General features: G+C 48.3%; 9 protein-coding genes across 9 annotated transcripts; 3 read left to right on the forward strand and 6 right to left on the reverse strand.

Annotated features, from left to right (window-relative positions):
- Positions 1 to 171: 171 nt before the first annotated feature.
- ASPWEDRAFT_174093 (cytochrome P450) lies at positions 172 to 2028 on the reverse strand (the record flags this gene model as incomplete). Its single annotated transcript, XM_040831173.1, has 10 exons — positions 172 to 340; positions 389 to 608; positions 654 to 936; positions 982 to 1099; positions 1147 to 1243; positions 1291 to 1374; positions 1419 to 1605; positions 1655 to 1777; positions 1827 to 1898; positions 1945 to 2028. The coding sequence occupies 10 exons, from the start codon at positions 2026 to 2028 to the stop codon at positions 172 to 174; spliced, it is 1437 nt and encodes a 478-aa protein (XP_040686319.1).
- Positions 2029 to 2938: 910 nt separating this feature from the next.
- Positions 2939 to 3917, reverse strand: ASPWEDRAFT_116254 (SDR family oxidoreductase; the record flags this gene model as incomplete). The annotated part of the gene is made up of 3 exons (XM_040828645.1): positions 2939 to 2995; positions 3053 to 3402; positions 3479 to 3917. The coding sequence occupies 3 exons, from the start codon at positions 3915 to 3917 to the stop codon at positions 2939 to 2941; spliced, it is 846 nt and encodes a 281-aa protein (XP_040686320.1).
- Positions 3918 to 4449: 532 nt separating this feature from the next.
- On the reverse strand, positions 4450 to 6797 carry ASPWEDRAFT_42662 (uncharacterized protein). Its single transcript, XM_040835837.1, has 6 exons — positions 6191 to 6797; positions 6126 to 6145; positions 6042 to 6078; positions 5918 to 5994; positions 5489 to 5871; positions 4450 to 5444 (listed from the first exon to the last, which is right to left on the reverse strand). Exons 1-6 carry the CDS (start codon positions 6408 to 6410, stop codon positions 4949 to 4951), a joined length of 1233 nt encoding a protein of 410 aa, XP_040686321.1. The 5' UTR covers positions 6411 to 6797; the 3' UTR covers positions 4450 to 4948.
- Positions 6798 to 7331: 534 nt separating this feature from the next.
- Positions 7332 to 9034, forward strand: ASPWEDRAFT_29803 (cytochrome P450; the record flags this gene model as incomplete). The annotated part of the gene is made up of 5 exons (XM_040833327.1): positions 7332 to 7364; positions 7423 to 7526; positions 7576 to 8310; positions 8374 to 8641; positions 8693 to 9034. 5 exons carry the CDS (start codon positions 7332 to 7334, stop codon positions 9032 to 9034), a joined length of 1482 nt encoding a protein of 493 aa, XP_040686322.1.
- Positions 9035 to 9140: 106 nt separating this feature from the next.
- On the forward strand, positions 9141 to 10121 carry ASPWEDRAFT_588663 (CIA30 family protein). The gene is made up of 3 exons (XM_040838412.1): positions 9141 to 9289; positions 9341 to 9793; positions 9845 to 10121. The coding sequence occupies exons 1-3, from the start codon at positions 9246 to 9248 to the stop codon at positions 10035 to 10037; spliced, it is 690 nt and encodes a 229-aa protein (XP_040686323.1). The 5' UTR covers positions 9141 to 9245; the 3' UTR covers positions 10038 to 10121.
- ASPWEDRAFT_29805 (uncharacterized protein) lies at positions 10066 to 10455 on the reverse strand (the record flags this gene model as incomplete). Its single annotated transcript, XM_040833328.1, has 1 exon — positions 10066 to 10455. One exon carries the CDS (start codon positions 10453 to 10455, stop codon positions 10066 to 10068), a length of 390 nt encoding a protein of 129 aa, XP_040686324.1.
- Positions 10456 to 10846: 391 nt separating this feature from the next.
- Positions 10847 to 12772, reverse strand: ASPWEDRAFT_185147 (uncharacterized protein; the record flags this gene model as incomplete). Its single annotated transcript, XM_040832065.1, has 4 exons — positions 10847 to 11217; positions 11273 to 11554; positions 11622 to 12513; positions 12566 to 12772. The coding sequence occupies 4 exons, from the start codon at positions 12770 to 12772 to the stop codon at positions 10847 to 10849; spliced, it is 1752 nt and encodes a 583-aa protein (XP_040686325.1).
- A 585-nt stretch (positions 12773 to 13357) lies between these two features.
- On the forward strand, positions 13358 to 14896 carry ASPWEDRAFT_136965 (uncharacterized protein; the record flags this gene model as incomplete). The annotated part of the gene is made up of 2 exons (XM_040829357.1): positions 13358 to 13491; positions 13539 to 14896. The coding sequence occupies 2 exons, from the start codon at positions 13358 to 13360 to the stop codon at positions 14686 to 14688; spliced, it is 1284 nt and encodes a 427-aa protein (XP_040686326.1). The 3' UTR covers positions 14689 to 14896.
- Positions 14567 to 16844, reverse strand: ASPWEDRAFT_42666 (glycosyl hydrolase family 79 C-terminal domain-containing protein). Its single transcript, XM_040835838.1, has 5 exons — positions 16464 to 16844; positions 15897 to 16412; positions 15796 to 15851; positions 15554 to 15750; positions 14567 to 15506 (listed from the first exon to the last, which is right to left on the reverse strand). The coding sequence occupies exons 1-5, from the start codon at positions 16712 to 16714 to the stop codon at positions 14991 to 14993; spliced, it is 1536 nt and encodes a 511-aa protein (XP_040686327.1). The 5' UTR covers positions 16715 to 16844; the 3' UTR covers positions 14567 to 14990.
- Between the last annotated feature and the right edge of the window lie 621 nt (positions 16845 to 17465).

The raw sequence follows: 17465 nt of genomic DNA on the forward strand, positions 1-17465 counted from the left end.
TCGGACCAGAGTGAGATTTTAGATCCCTGCTATGTGGAGTGGATGAATTGTCTTGGATATATTGGAATTGCTGAAGAATAATGGCATTGAATATACTTCGACTGGATATCAAAAATGAAATAGCTAAACAAGCAATACAAAACGGGGATATAGACTCTAAAAAACAATAAATCAAACACTCCTTCGCTTCAGCATAATCCGCAAAGAGTTACTGGGCATTCTGAATGTCTCCCATGACCATGATCGTCTGGCCGTGCTATCCTCGAAACTCAAGTCATAGTTGGCCACGAGATGGGATATAATCAACTTCATCACCAGCGATGCATGGAACCGACCGGGACTGTAGCCTCATTAGTTTCTTCTTTATATTACTGGGAAGAAGACCTACCACGCCAGTGATCCATATCCCCATATGGGGAAATGCTCTGAGACTTCGCTAAATTTGCTCTTATTGACAAAACGTCCACCGTTGAATTCGTTTGGACTGTCGTATGTGTTCTCATCATGCAGAATATCGTACGATGAAACACATACGGTAGAGCCAGAAGGAACAAAAGGCGAGCCAGTCGAAAAGGTATAGTCTTGTAAAGCCTTTCTCCGGATAGCCACTATTCCCATTAGTATACAAAAGATAGAACGATAGGCTGACATACTTGTATCCAGTGGATTCAGTCTGACAGTCTCTTTGATAAAGCTATCCAGCAGAGGAAGCTTTTCCAGTCTCTCATAGTCTAGCTTTTCTTCCCCAATTTCCTCCCTCAGAAGCAACTGCCATTCCGGACGAGCACAGAGTTCGAGCAGCACAAAACACGTCGTCATCCACGGTTGATGCGATGCTGCAAACCAGATGCCCAGAAGAGACTGAGAGAGCACCTCGGGTGTCCAGTAGTCATGAGTCGACTCGGTTAATTCGGCCATGTTGTGGGCAATTGTATACTAGGATTGTTAGCAGAATGAAAACTATTGCTTGCATGAACATACCTGTTTCAGATTCTCCAGTTCATCCCAGTCTTGACGATCTGGACCCATGATATCCATCAACCTGTTTTGTATCAGGTGCATGGCGCGTCCCCGTCGCGTAATGATCGAATGAACGAGTCTGTCTTGTTAGATTGGAAATTGCAACAAAGTGTCTTGATAACATACGGAGAAAGAAATCCCGGAGTTACTTGAAAGGCAGCCATGCAAGAGACCATATCTTGCGAATATCGGAGAAGAGCATCTGCGAACTCCGGATCGGATGCTGCAACTTGTTAGATGGTGACCGTATAGTTTGCTGATATGACATACCAAGCTTTTGGCCAAAGAACACAACACCCATCAATCTCGAGGCAAGGACTTTCGTCAACTGCGTCACTTGAATTGAGACAGCGCCTGTATTTGTTAGAGGTAACATCAAACTAATGGATGGAAGTTACCTTTAGCTCCCCCTTGTGCCTTAAGAAGGCCATCGAGAGTATCTTCGACTCTTCTCTGCAGATAGGGATACAACCCAGTCAGATTGCCAGGGCCATTAACCTGCAACAGCCGACCATAGAGCCTTGTCCGAGCAACCTTGTGATCATGATGATCGAGGTTGTTCATCGTATGTTTGAACCCAAACATCTACTCTGTTAGCACCATCTCCAGTAGCATCAGATCCGGGTATACATACATCCGCGTAAACAGCCCTCTGCGACAATACAACTGCCTCGCTCAACTCACGCATATTCTCCTTACTTGGGGTAATCAAAATTGGCTTGTTCGTCGTCCATGGTTTGTAGTATTTTCCAGCGCGCTGATCATGTCAGTATCGAAGTTCTGTAAGGGGTCGGATGTAAACATACAAAGTCCCGTACGACAGACACAAAGCGACCAAAGTATCCATCTCGCTTGCTCCAGTCTGACTTTAGGATAGTCTGTGCTGATTAGAATGGGTTCTCTGATGGCAGATGTGAGACGAACAAGTATAAAGTAGTATACTTCCGCAGAAACATAGAGCGTCGCAGCGCCCCAGAAGAGACACCTATAGAAAGACTGAGAGTCCATTGCTCTAGCAGTATATAGATGTATACAGATTCCGTCGTCTATTGCAAGTTGTTCAACTATCAACTATCAACTCCATCTCCAACGCCCCTCATATATCCTCGCCGACAAAACTTGCTCATCCAACATACCTATTGAAGCTGAAACGGACAGTCTGCCTTACCAGTCACCCGTAAGCAATGATATAACAGTATCCAAGAATAGCACCTTCGCCCTATCTGACAGCTGCAGCTGCTCCCACGATCAGACACTTTGGAAAACTTCCTGATTTGGGTGAATGTCCGCGCCTCCCAGGATGCCTTACATCGGGGTGCAGTTGCTGTTGCACAAAAACCCCAGATTTGGAGGCCATTCATGCGTGTTTCGGGGCTGATGCTGTGATATGCCTGTTCGAGACTAGAATAGAAACGAAATTCTGGTGTCGTTGTTAGTGTTGGGGGTTATTACACACATGCAAGGCTAGTATATGAACATTCTTCGCCCCCAAATATGTTGCTTTCCAATAGGCTCAGCCATGGGCGTTGAGAAACATTATTCTACGTCGATCCGCAGATCCTGGTGATGTTCGCTGATCGCATAAACTGGGTTATGGTGGGCTTGGTGTTTAGATTGCTGTGGCTGGCAGTGAGGGGTAAACTATGTCGCGGCATGATGGCCAACACGTTGCATTCCACTTAGTGGTGTAATTACGCTAAGGTCTGTCATAATGGTGGAATTCATTACACTTCTAATCTACTTGATTCCTCGTGGGCGCTAGACAATCCTTGGGCATCACCGGATCAACAAACTAGGATCTCGGAAAATAGGTGCTGATAGCCCTAAGAAAAAAGAACAACAAATAACACGATTGGCTGAACAGGTGCTCGCTAGTAACTAGACAAAGAAACAAACCAGGCCCTCCAGGGTAACCAAATCACAAGCGCTGCTTCGCCAAGACATCTAGGCCGGTCCCTTTGACGACTCCGCTGTCCTATACAACTGTCAGCTAATGCGGTTTACAAGGGTGATGGTGTTGATCAAGGCTTACCATCATCGAACTGGGGAGATACGTAGAGCCGAACTTGACGCCCCCGGCATTGTTGCCGTACCAAAACTTGCCCGTATGTCCTCCAACGATTTCATGGACGACTTTTGTAGCATACTCCATCAACTCCATGCGCTTGACGCCGTCTGCGCCCCGTGTTCGCTTGTGGATGGTATCTTCGATCGGCTTGTATAGAGAGTCCTCGGGCAGTTTCCAGTCCTGGAAGTATGTTTGGCCGTTTGTTTTGACAGCACCGGTCACTACCGACAGAACGTTCACGTGGAATGGGGCCATCTCGAGACGGAGGGTTTCCGCGATGATCTCGATGGAGCGTTTCGAAGCGCCGTACACACCTACAACAGATCATCGTCAGCCTTCCTTATCCTCTACATGGAGGACAGTGCAAGAGAAGTAGGCACGATAACATACCCATGTAAGGAACATTCACATAGCCAGAGATAGAAGTGGTGAACACGATCGTTCCCTTGGCCTTGATAAGGAGCGGTGCAAACGCCTTTGTGATAGCCACCGGCCCCCAGACATTCGTCTCGTAGATCCTCTTCGCTGCATCGATGTCTTCATCCAGAATGGGCATGAAGTGGTTTCGGCCGGCGTTGTTGATAAGATATGTCAAGTTTCCGTCTGTTTCCCTGCTGACGGCTTCCACGGCGGCGCTGATATGGGTCGAGTCGGTCACATCGAGCGTTAAGAGAGTGAGGTTCGACAGGTCCTTGAGATTCTGCATCTTCTCTGGGTTTCGAGCGGTCGCAAACACACGATATCCAGCCTGCTGGAAGACAATAGCGAGAGCAGAACCGATACCGCCATCACTGCAGCCGGTGATGAGGACGGACTTGTTGGAAGTCATGGTGTTGGTTCTGGAAGGACAACAACGACGACACTTCTTGGGTATTGTGACGGTGGTGAGGAGAAGATTGAGCACGACGATGAGAAAGAAGAGACGTCTGCCTGCTTTGTTTACGCTCGCCTGGATTTCAATCCTTCCTTCCATTCACCAGCATCTTGGTGACTAAGCCGTATTTTATTCTCCAGCTGCCGTAATTATGCCACAGCATGCGGAGAGGGCGGGGAGCTGCCGCGTCCTGTGTAACAACGTGTATCAGAATTACATCCACGGCCCTAAGTCTTTGTCCACGATGCTTCAATGCCTTCACGAGGCTGCAAGGACAGCATAATTATGAGCCTGGTATGCTTCTAAGACTAGCAGTGTCAGACCATGCAATGTAACCCGAGGGCCACGTCTATCAAGCATTAAGGCTCACTGTCTTATTCGCAGCGTTGATCATACAGCTTGACAAGATACCACAGGAGCGCAACCGACCAGAACACCAGGTGACTCATTCGACATACTCAATCAGGAAAGGTTGTGTATGCACAGTGAGGGGTACACGGCCAACGGCATATCTAGCCCGTGAGACATACATACAACATGGCCAATCGGAGTCGACGCAGCAAGGGATGCTTGATCACCTACACAGCCTCAAACTAGCTACCTAAGAATAAAGACAAGGTTGATCGACGGTCTAGCATTAGTTTTTGGGGTGGGTAGCCTTGTTTCTTTGTTCTCGTGGAGCGTGGGGTCTGTTGACAGCAGCGGTAGGATACCCGACGTGTTTTGCGAATTTGCTTGAAACTTGTGTATTTTAAATCCCTTGCATTGCTCATGAGCTCATCTGACGTGAGACTCGAGGTGATTCCCCTCGTTCGCGTATTTTCCTAGGGTCGGGATTGATCTGCCGTGGCCGTTTAGAGTTGGTGTCGTAGTCTTGAAGAAGTCTGCGGTCATCAATTATATATAGTGCTATGGCAGTTTAAACGAGGCTAAATTAAAATATAGAATCTTCATGCTGTGTCCACTATTTCAAGCATCCCAGCTTATCATACTGCACTTCTGGCTGTAGGCGTAACTTCCCTCGAAAACTCAACATCCTGGCTGATCCCATATTTCAAATGAATCCCATCATCGTCATCCCCATCGGGTGTTCGTCCTCCACGGATAAATGTTCTAATAGACTTGACATGGCTCAGCTCGTGCTCATTCTTATTAGCAACCTTCATATTGGTGTAGTTATTCTTCTTCAAAGCCCCTTCCGACCAGCCACTGCCGCCTGAGCCTCTGGAGTTGTTACTGCCTTTCCAGCTTCCGGAATGCAAAGACTGGAAGGGGCGAAGTATGACAGAGCTAACCTTGCTCCATTGTAGATTGCCGTGCTTGAATAGATGGGTAAGGGGAGGCATGCAGCTGGCTGAGATTCCAACGCACATCTCCACGAGGGCCATCAGGAGAACGGGAAGGGTGTAGTAGGTATAGTCGTCTTGGTGGTGATCCAGATGGTCTTTAAAGTAGATGCTCAATGACGAGGCAACGCACGCACTATCATGGTTAGCGGGTTCTACTCCAGCGAGACGCTCACTTACGCCAGACCAGTAGCAAAGACGGCCAAAACACCAAACTTTTTGTTCATCGTCATGTTCAAAGGCCAGATGCAGGCGACTGGTAGAATGAAGATATATATGTCCAGAACAAGACTCCCAGCAGCAATGGGAATGGTTGTATTGAGAGATCGCCGATAGCGGTTGGACGAGAAGCTATCCTGCCAGCTTTGCCCTGGTGCAGGGGCGGTAAAGTATAGCGTTGCCGCAATGACAGAGATATAGAATCCCCAGTTTATAAACAGGCCAAAGTATACGGCGTATCGCAGCCAGTTGAATGGCTTGAACAGCTGAAGGTACATGAGGAAGAAGGAGGTTTTGGCAAAGGCCCAAACGATTGCAGTGACCCAGTTGGAGAAGAAGGCCGTCTTGCCAATAATCAGCGATGGTCTTTGATGTTTCGCGGAGACTCACGATGATAAACTTTTTGCTCATCATATGGGCGATAGAAAGATCCCACATATGAGTTCCGAACTTGGCTTTCTTGACGGCTATGCGAGGTTAGCTCTGATTGATATATAGAACAGATAGAGCATACCAAACATGCAGATCACAAAGTATGCAATGGTTCCAAGCTATCTTGGTTAGTGTGAAGCTCTGTACGATGGCTCTTTCTACTCACAACTGCAACCAAAGTCGTCCCTGCATTATGTTAGTAATTTCCTCATGGCAGAGAGGGTGACATACAATCATCTGGACTCGGTTTTCGTCGCATGAAGAACTTGACATAGAATCTCAGACTGGCGATTACCAGCATGATGCCTATCATGACACTCCCGATAATCACCAAGACATCGCCATCTGACGACGGATTTGCAAGATTCGGTGTGATTCCTGGGGGTGGAGGCCTTACTGGCGTGTTTGCCAGTTGCTCTGGAGTCATATTTGCCAGCTCTGAAGGATCCATACTTGCGGATAGATAGATGTTGACGATGCTAAGCAAAAGGTAACTTGAGGGTGGCTTCAACTGGAGATAAACTTCGGCTGCCAGGCCAAAAGGTCAGCTCGTATTATACCCCACCAACCAAGGTTATGTCTATGCAAGTGTTGCCTCGATGTCCTTGATTCAAGGGGCTCTTATGCATGTAATCCGTGGGCAGAACGGGGTTCCGAGGAGGGTTGGACAGACAATCTGACATCGAATCCTGGCTGGTAGTCTTAAAATCAAGGCGCAGCAATACTCCGATTTCTTATTGATCCTTATGAAGTTGCAAGGAAACTGGAAGTCTGCGCGATGCAGTCATCTAGTCCTCGACCAAACAGGCAATTGGCATGCCCGAAGCGCAGAACAATCACATTCTTTGGGGCTGAAAATGTTCAATGAAACCCCGCAAGGCACAAGGCTTATTGTCTATTTATGGCGGCTCATTGCTGATTGGTGAGAATACACTCTTTCCAGTTCGTCCAGCACACCTCCTGGCGTGTTGGTGTAACGATGCAGAGGCTGACCAGGGTCCTTCCATAATACCGTTTCTGTAAATTTGCAGTTCCTCGCATGCAAAATTTCCGGCTGTACTTTTTTTAACAGCTGCATGTTTCAGCCTCGCCATTCACTGCGAGCCTATCACGGGATTGACTTTGCAATACTGCCGAGCCCTACGCCTTCCCAATCAGTGACATCCCCTCTTATATTTCTCTACCCCTCATGGTCGCTTCTACCTGACACTCTTCCTACCACCATTCACGATGACTATCATCGCTGACATAGTGTTACTTGGCCATGATATCCTCAGCTTCCATCCAGCACTCAAGTTCTTTTTGCTTGGAGTAGCTTCATTGTTGTCTTGGAGGATTTGGAGATTCACGATATCTCCGATTCTTCACCCAGATGATCCAAAGGAGCTTCCCTACTGGGTTCCTTGTGAGTTCTCTCTCGAAAGTCACATTCGATAAGGATACTAACATTGATTCATTTGCAGTCTTTGGTACTTGCGACTCCTCTTCGCTTTACTCCGGATGCTAACTGTCCAGGACATGCGGCGGGCTTCTTCAAAGATTACAATGCGCTGGTGGAGTGCGGCAGGTAGCTTTTTCCAAGCTCCCGTCGAGGATAGGAATATCTGACAGTATAGGAAATATTGCGGATATACCAACGAACCGTTCGCTGTTACCATCGCCGGACAGATCATGTACATTATCACCGCACCCCGCGATCTGACCGGAGTTTACAAAAACACCGCAACAATCTCAATCGATTCTGTTAGCAAAGGCATGTACAGGTGGATGGGCGTCTCTGAGGAAAGCGCCGATAACATGTTTGTCGCAAATCCTCTCTCGAAATACAACAGATTGAGTAATACACGTCCACTCAACGCGACAGATATCATCATCGAACTGCACCGTCAACAGGGACAGCCAGGAGGACAGCTCGAGCCGCTCTTCGAGAAGAGAATCAAACCCGGAATTTACAAGAATTTGAATTTGGACAGCCATCCTGCCGTTATGAGCAAGTCGAAGGAATGGATGACTGTTTCGCTCTTCGAGTGGTGCAACCACGTCTTCATCCGCGGCACAACAGAGGCATATTTTGGGGATATCATATGGGAGATCAAGCCCGACTTGACCCGGTGGTGTCTGGCATGGGAGCGCACGAATTGGAAGTACATGTTTCAGCTCCCTGCGTTCTTAAGTCAGGACATGCTGGAAGCCAAACGTGAGCTCATCGATACGTTTTTCAAGTTTGCCCAGTTTCCAAAGGAGCAGAAATCACAACAGAGCTTTTTTGTCGAGGAGTTGGAGCAATTGCTTCGCGCTACCAAGTTGAGCGAAAAAGAAGTGGCTGGAATGATAGCGCTTCACTACTGGGTGTATGTTTGTCCTTTGCCCGCTTTCCATTGAAGATGACTCACATATTAATTCGATCTCAACAGGGTCTTTGCCAACGTTTACAAAGTTGCGTTCTGGATTGTTGCACATTTGGTTCGGGATCCGGCGCTTCTCGAATCCATCCGTTCTGAGATACTACCATCTGTCAATGGAAAAAATGTCGATGAGGAGTACCTAGCAGATAAATGTCCCAAGCTAGACTCTCTATGGAGCGAAGTCCTTCGAATGACTCTTGGGAGCGCGCTGGTACGTGACATCGTCAGTCCTACTATCGTTGCGGGAAAAACTCTCCACGAGGGGAATAAACTCATGGTAAGTCTCTCATCATCTGCGTATATAAGCCTAGTTCTAACCCCATCCAAGGTTCCATATCGCCACCTGCATGTTAATACCGATGTCTGGGGTCCCACTCCAACGGTAATCCAGCCCGAACGCTTTCTGCACGACAAGACCCTCAAAAGCAATGCGAGTTACAGGCCATGGGGAGGTGGAAATACACTATGCCCGGGACGATTTTTCTCGCGGAGATATGTCTTCATGTTCATTGCATTGCTGCTCAGCCGGTATGATGTCCGTTTGGAGAAGTATGTGGACGCGAAAGGTTCTTCTTTGCCTTTTCCAAGGGCAAACTTCACGAAGCCGTCTCCTGGGGCAGTTGATGTTCAGGAAGGGGATGATGCTATTCTTTCCCTGAGAAGAAGGTGATTTCTTGTAAAATAAATCGCTCCGTCATTCTTCCCGGCGAGGCATTATCCATAGATAGCACATGTGTTATAGCTTTCCATTAAGTCCTTATCTCTATCCCAGGCGATGTTTTCGTAAATGACGTCATACCACGCTAAGATAAGCTCCCACTCGTCAGCCGCCAATCCTCCAGCTCCCTTTGATCATCACAATATCCCACACAACCATCACAATGGCTTCTCAAACGTCGCGAATTGACCTCTTCGGAGGCAGCAAGTGAGTATCCTCACTCCATTGACCTTCCTTCCTAACTAATACACTCACCAGAGCATGGTCACCGCTTGACTGGACCTCCTCCGACGACCGTGTCCGTGGCGGATCCTCCCACTCCACCCTCACCTGCTCTCCCTCCTCGCCGATCGCCAGATTCCACGGTAACCTCGATATTACAACCCTCGGTGGTGCAGGATTCGCTTCTCAGCGAACAAGAGGCACGGACAGAACATGGGATCTCTCCGAGTACGATGGCCTCGAATTGGACGTTGACCGGGCGGACGGAAAAGTCTACACCATCACGCTGAAGGACGAAATTCTGCCCAAGCGACCGGATGGAAGGGAACAAAGCACGTTGAGCTGGGAATATGACTTCCCGGCAGAGAAGAAAGAGCGGGTTTCGATCAAATGGGCCGATTTCAAGGCTACGTATCGGGGGAAGGAGAAAAAGGTTAAGACGCCATTGAACTTGACGAATATTAAGAGGGTTAGCATCATGATGAGAAGGTATATTCTTTTTCCATTACTTCTGAATGTACTTGTTGCTAACGGTTATAGTTTCTTTGGAACACAGGAGGGAGACTTCTCCCTGGAGGTTGCTTCGATTTCCGCATTCCGAACCGAGTCTTATCGAGACGATCCCAGCGAAAAACGAATGTCTTTCGAAGCTACTAACGAAAAAGAAGTGGATACATTCGAAAATAATAAAAATGGAGGCTTGATGAGATCATGCTTGGGATGCTGTTTTTAAAAAGCCACACGCCCCAAATGCAAAAGTTCTATGCTTTCTCCCCAGCCGGTATCAACTTGACAAACTGCAAACACCCCTCTTGAGAAGCCTCGTAAGGCCCATGCACCATCCCCGGTTCTCTCCAAGCATAAGCCCCAACACTCCAAGCTTTACCCAGCGATAAGTCCTTCAGTCCACCCTGCATGAAACACACTTCCTCGAAATATGTGTGCGTAATCGGCTCTGTCTGCGTCGACTTGGTTCCTGGATCATACCATTGTAGAACAGACTTGTTGTCTGAGTTGGGGTTGCCGTTGAGGAGAAGTTCCCAGATGCCAGGGCCGATCGGATACCACGGTTTTGCGGTCGGGGAGTCGGCGAGGGTCCCGATTGCGGGGTGAGGAGGGGGATGCGTGAATTCTTTTTGGATAAATGCCATTGTCGCTTTATATTGATATAGGTTGATTTGATTGAGATGTCAGGGTGTTGGTTATTTAAGTGAAGTTGGAGTGTGGGATTCGAATTTGGGGTAAAAGTTGAATTGGAGATACCGATATATATATCTAACATCCCATATGCATGATTACAAATTCCGCACACAGTCAAAGTTTATATCTCGTATTTAGCAATTGGTGATTGAATTAGAGTCAAATAGAGTAGATCCATACTGGTTGAGATAAGAAATATGCATATCGTATCAGGGTGGAGTTGCTTATAAGAGAATGCCACTTGTGACGGGATAGTACACGCAATGGTCGTCAGACACATTTCTAACAAAACAAACACGCCGAAGCGAAGAGATACGTAAACAAAACCAATCTAGCGCAATATTACCGCGTCACTCTCGGAACAGGAGCATAACCACGGCAAATCGTATGGAGTTTATAAATACTACCAGGAACTTCCGACACATGCAATTCGTCAACAGGTATGCCCCAGACCGAGTAGATGCTATAGTCAGGACGATACCCGTGTGAACTGGACCATTCGACCCTGATGTAATCCACACCGTCAACCTTTTTCACATTCAAATTGAGATAGTGGGTCGACGAATCGGTCATCTTCAGCATGAGGCGTTGGAGCCGGGGCATTTGGTGAACAGCGCGACCGAGAGCAATATATATACGCGACAAGGCGTCGTGATTGAATTCATCGAGAGTGGGGTTTTCGGCATAGTAAGCAACGCTGATAAGGCGATCACCTGACACCGGGAATCAGCGAGAGGTCGTTGCTGGCAAAGAGAGGGAGGATCTAACCGGATGGAAGGAGAGGCATTGTTTCCAGTATGAAGATTTCTAACCTCGGCCAGTAAGGAGCTTTTGATTGCTGCGATGGCCAGAATAGCTCACTGCTGACGCGGGAGTTCTTGAGGCGAAGCTCTCGAAGTCGCATAGAGAGCATGCGTAGGTTGGGGAGTAGTGAATCGATGCCGGATGGAGGCAATAGATTGGGTGCATTGAAAGGCGACATTGAAGAGCCACATTCTATATTGAGTGTTTCCAATGTCGATGGCATTTGGGCAACAAGATTAGAGTTGGCTATGGATGAAAATGTCAGCTTCATAGGCTATTCATAGAAATTCAATATGGCCCAAATGGCCCTTACCCTCGCGTTGCTCACACAAAAGAACCGGTGAATCATTTGGAACAGGATAAACCAGACGTAAAGTGGAATGTTTGACATAAGGGCAGGACGCAAGAATCTCCGAGGCTACTTTGCTGGAAAAGAATGAATACTTTAATCTCTTGACGGTTCCTTCGAAGTGGACAGTGTTGATACAGGGCACTTGAGCAAGACTTGACCCAGGTGGAAAGCCAAGGGACTGGGGGATCACGACCGCATCGTTTGGCGGGTCAAAGTGTATAGGACGGGGGTGTACTACGCCATCTGGGTCATCAAAAGTCAACGGTTCGGGCAGACATCGCACCCCCTTGGGGTCAAGAAGAGTGACACACACCCGGGGCTCGAGGTCGCGTCCCCATGAGGCGAGGACGTCAAAGAAATTGGCAACAGCAAGATGGAAGACCTCATCGTTGCCGCGTCGTAAGGGATTATCGTACGTGTATCCTTCAAGTTTGAAGTATCTGGATTCTCCAAAGTTATCCCACGGCACGACAGCTTGGTACAGGATGTGGCGTATCCATGCTCTACGCCGCCGTCTATAAGGAGCACCAGATGTCAACTGATCCAGCCCATGCCATGTCAGATGGCCTTTATAGCCCAGATCCTCGCTGTACACGAGCAGAGTACGATAGATGAATGGCTCACAGGCCGCCTGCCACGTGGAAGACACTGTCGAGCATGGTGTTAATCTGGGAATCTGGCCATAATAGAACCAAGGTGTGGACCGCTCCTCGCCGCACTCCTTTGCGAGATACGAGGCGATTTGCGAGACAATCTCGATCGGAAGGTACGATGCCATTTTTGGGGAGATCAAAAGAGCGGAATTCGAGGTGTGGATGTGGGTTGGTGCCTGAGTGCCTTGCTGCCTTGCTGCCTGAATTCAAACTGTAAATGTCATATGGAGCAACCCACGGATGTGAAATGACTTGTTCGGCCATCTCCATGTAAAAGATACATCGTGAAGGTGAGTCCCAAATTTCCAAGCTGACCTTGTCGTAATTGACGGTTCCGTGTGGGCTGGCTGTGCTGTACGCTCTCCTTCGACTGGAACCCGGACAAGGGTAGGTGAAGATATCAGTAATTGCCTCTATCTGATTCCATGGTAGACCGGAGATTCGCGTATAGAAGTACATTATAGCATAGTTTGAGGATCACCGGCCATGGGAACATCATTCGCGGTGACCTGTTTATCTGCTGCGGAAGAGCAATATCATGGCAATACCGTGATGCCCCCTGGTCTCCCATGGTAGTATGCTTCATGGGGAGCCTGGTCTGAGTGCAGATATCCTTTATGGTATGCGTCATGAAGGAGCAATCACCGTTCAGCGTTACACACCATCACGATAGGAATGCCAGATCTATCATGAGTCATAATACTTGCTTAACACAATACCGATTGTGCGATTGTGGGACATTCCAACTTTAATGCTCTAGAGTTAGTATACATATCCAACACCTTCGATATACCCACTACCCAGAGGGACACTCGGCATCATCTGCACAGTATGAACATCGATTGCTCTATTCGTAACTGGCATTTGACTGACAGTGACGCAGGACCACGTAGCTAGATAGCCACTGCGACAGTCCGGGTATCACAATACTAGATTGACTGAACCTTAATTATGTCTCGAATCTTGACTGCATTATATAAAGGTCGATGGCTGGCCATGAATATAGTTATACTACTCCTCACTCCATTTCATGTAGACTCTGAAATGTGGGAATTTTTCTCGGGAAAAAACGTCCTCATCACCGGTGGCTCAGGCTTCGTGGGAACGGCGCTTGTCTACCGTCTCGCCTCACAGTCGCCGGTGGCTCACATCTACCTGTTATGCCGAGGAGGATGGGGGTAGGTGATATCCATATGCTGTCAGCTTGCATATTAACAGTAATCAGCCGACTCGAAGAAAAATGGGGCTTTTCCCTTCCACTGGCAGCTTATGATGCACTGCGCAAGGCACCGCATATTACTGTCATCGAGGGCGACATGCTCAAACCCAACATGGGCATGACAGATGATGTGGTCAGGATGCTACAAGAAAGGATCCACATTGTGATTCATTCAGCGTCCTCCATTAACCTGGGTCGTCCTCTGGGCTACGTAATCGACGCCGTCCTCGGGGGAAGTCAGAATGTGGCCGAATTCGCACTGGGATGCGTGAATCTGCATCGCTTCGTCTTTGTGTCAACGGCCTACGTGAATATCTTTTTATACAATCAGAGCGACCTCCCCGAAGTCAAGGTGGAGGAAGATATGTATCCACTCCAATCCGAGAAGCCCCGCAGTCTTGAGGATGAACTCCACGAGGTTATGCAAATAGGCACGAGCGCCGAATATGAGTCCCACGAGTTCGTATGGGCGTATGCCTATGCAAAGCACCTGACAGAACGCATTCTCGTGGAGCGTTTTGACAAGGCCAGCACGCCAGACAAGATTCTCATCGTCCGGCCGTCCATCATCACGCCGGCCCAGTTGTTCCCTTGCGTCAACTTCCAGCATCCGAGATCCTGCCCGTATACGATGATCGCTGCTTCTATTCTTGTCCTACCTTTCTCAAAATTTCATGTCCAAACAAGGCTCAAGAACCCACAGGAAGAGGCAAACGTCGACGCGGTCCCGGTCGACGTCGTGGTTGACCGACTGCTGGCTCACCTGGCCAAGGGAAGCAAGGGACCCATCCACGCCGTGAGTGGAAGGGACTGCCGAACCATATCGCAGAAGTCCTGGGATGCAGGCCTGAGACTCCGGCGTATTCCCTGGGCCATAAAAATTCGGTGGATAAATTTGGACTGGGATTATACAAATCTTAACATCGCCGAGCGCGTCTATGCCCTGTTCGGACTGTCCTTGGACTTTTCCCAGGGGAAAACGGAACAGCTCTGGGAGGATCTGACAGAGGTTGAGCGGCGAGGTCTGCAACTATTCATGGCGGAGAGGGGCATATCTGACGTGACTGGAAACGCCGAGGAGATTCGAGAGGCAGCAAGGGGACTGCTGAAAAAAGGCCATCGAGCGCGGATTATCAAATGGCTGTTTTACCAGTAGTGCTATGGTTTCTCTCCTCTCAAATATACCATTATCATATAGTCTCGATTTGTATAGATTCTAGGGAAATGTGCATTTGATAGTATAGGGTGGATGGTGGGATACAATACTACAAACATTGAAAGCTGTGCTAGAGTACTGGTATACCGTCACTAAAACATAAATTCAGAATTGATAGTTTCAGCGAAACGTCATCATGCAAGGGCATGTGACACAATATTCCTAAATGACAGATAGACTTGAGGACTCCGAAACATCTGCGTTACACGGGGATCCCCGAGTATTGCACACAACGCGTATCCCTAACCATCGAGGGTAAGAAGCACAGCTGAAGAGGCAGGAACTGCTATCTGCAGCATTCCATCTTTGATGGCCGCGTACTCTGGCGAATTCAACACAACAGGGTGGCCCCGTGATCGAGTATAGTCGTACGAAACACCGCCGAATGTGATGTTCGTACGAGAGTCGCTTCCTGGTGCGATGAGTCTATCCACCCTTGCTCTGTGGAAATGATTGGGGACTTTGACGGTATACTTCTCGGTAGGGCGGCTGGTGGCATTGGCAAACGACTCTTGCATGTTGAGGATGGCGATGCGAGAGAGAGAATTGTCGTCGTATATAGCGTATGCGGATTCTGTATCTTCCTTCAGAGGGATATTTGCGATGCGTGTGTCACTAGAGTTCCCAAGTGCATGCGACGCCATGATATGCCCATAATAAGGCGGCCGAGTCGTAGGCAGAGTCCCGTTGCTCTCCATCGGCTGCCACGATGCATAGCGATAATTCATCCCTTGGTGGAAATGAATCCGTTTTACACCCTACTTTATTTAGTACTCATATCAAGAAAACAAGATAGGGGACGTACATGGGCTCCAGCCCAGAGTGTATAATCAACCAGCCAAAGGGCATCACCCAAGACGTCTGTCTTGTTGATTCGTCCCTGCCCTGCGATGCTGTTTGTTTCGCTAAGAATGTACGGGAGGCCTAGGTCGGATAGGTTCCTGGCGAGCTCTATATGAGGACCTAGGGAGCCGACGATGCTCGAGTGGTTCATGAGCAGTTCTATCTGATTAGTCAATCTATACTTGATGATGGAGGAGTACCCACCCTGTAGATCTTCATTGTCGACACCGAAACGTTCCTTTGAGTCAGCGTTCATATAGCTGATGCATGTCAGTATCATATCTTTAAGAATGCATCAAACATACTTGTGCACGCCAATCTCACTGACAAGCCCATTATCTCCCAGCCCCAACTTAAAAGCATCCGCTGGATTCCATGGAGCTCGTCCGGTAAGATTAGTCCAGATGAAACTAGGCGCGATAAAATCAGTCGTAACGTCCGGACAGCTCTCCTTAATAGACTTGGCCATAACATCTGTCTTCCAATTCCATTCTTTCACATAGTCCGCCATAGTCCAGTTCGGGGAACGGTAGAAATTGGGCCATCCAGGTGCAAAGTCGATTTCATTTCCCAGTTCGGAGAGGAAGAGACGTTGACCCATAGCAGTACAGGCTGCAGAAGACACCGATTGGAGTTGTTCAGTAGCGTCGGAACCATTATAGTTGAAGTTGAAGCCATGGATGAACTTGACGCCCTCCCATGTTTGGTATGACTCAAAAAAGGCCGGTCCGTATGTTGCACGCGATGGTTGGTCGTCGCCAGGCTTGTCAAAATAAAGCTTTATAGCTTCAGCCTGGTCTGGATCAAACAATGATTTGTCCCTGATAGTACAACATTAGATGAGACAGATCTATCGTATGGAGTGTTCATACTGCGTTGTCCCCCCCACTCTGACCTTGGGCCAGACTCCCGTAAGCTCCTTCAGGTTGGATAGCAGATTGTATGAGAAGTCATTTGGAATCGAAGTGTTTCCAGCATAGTTGGGAAATGATGAAAGCTCGATTGAAAACGACGAGAGATCCTTGGGAATAGGATCGCTGGCAAAGTTGGGCGGGGAATCGGGGACGGAGATGAGGCCAAGGGCTGTTGGAACAAGAAGCGTTATGGCGATTTGGACCTTCATGATGAGCAGAATGTGTAGTTATTCTTCCCAAACAAAGTGATGCCATTTCACGGCCTTTATACTAGATGCCCTGGACCCAGGAGGTCTGAGAACTCTTGATCCCAATATCCTTCATACGGTGCAAGATGAGGGGTTTCGGACATTCTGGTATGGTCACAGGCCCATGAGCTATGGGATGATCGAATGAATCCGGGGTTAATGTGATGCCATCAGACATATTCCCCGACATCTATACAATGGCGGAACCACCCCGCAACTCCACATCCTAGCTTCCCGCACCCCGTATTTCCATCCCCACATCCCCATACATCGGCAAAATGGCCCACTCTGCTCTGCCGATGTCCCTTGCCGACAAGGTGGATCGTTTGTATTTCTTGATAATACAAACCTTCGTAGCTCGGGTCTCTCGAGTGGCCTTCTTCTTTTGTCATTGGCAGTACAGATAGCCGGATTCAAAGGCCGATAGCTTGGCTATGGCACAGATTGGTGTCGATTGGGTCATGAGATGGAAATTAAGTCTGCCGATTGGAGAGCATTGGTCCCTGAGCTAAGACTACTGTCATTTATAGAGATGATCATTCTCAATCACTCACGGCGGCTTTTGATCTCAGTTACCGATGATTGAAAGGAGGGCATGATGCCGTCTGATCCGGACAGGATGAGGGTATACAGGGACCGAGTAACGATGACAAATCCCCTCAAACGCTCATCTCCTCTTTCCCCGTCCGTGAAAGAGGCGGAAAGTCTGGGG

Source organism: Aspergillus wentii (assembly GCF_001890725.1).
Source record: "Aspergillus wentii DTO 134E9 unplaced genomic scaffold ASPWEscaffold_6, whole genome shotgun sequence".
Taxonomy (NCBI): Eukaryota; Fungi; Ascomycota; class Eurotiomycetes; order Eurotiales; family Aspergillaceae; genus Aspergillus; species Aspergillus wentii.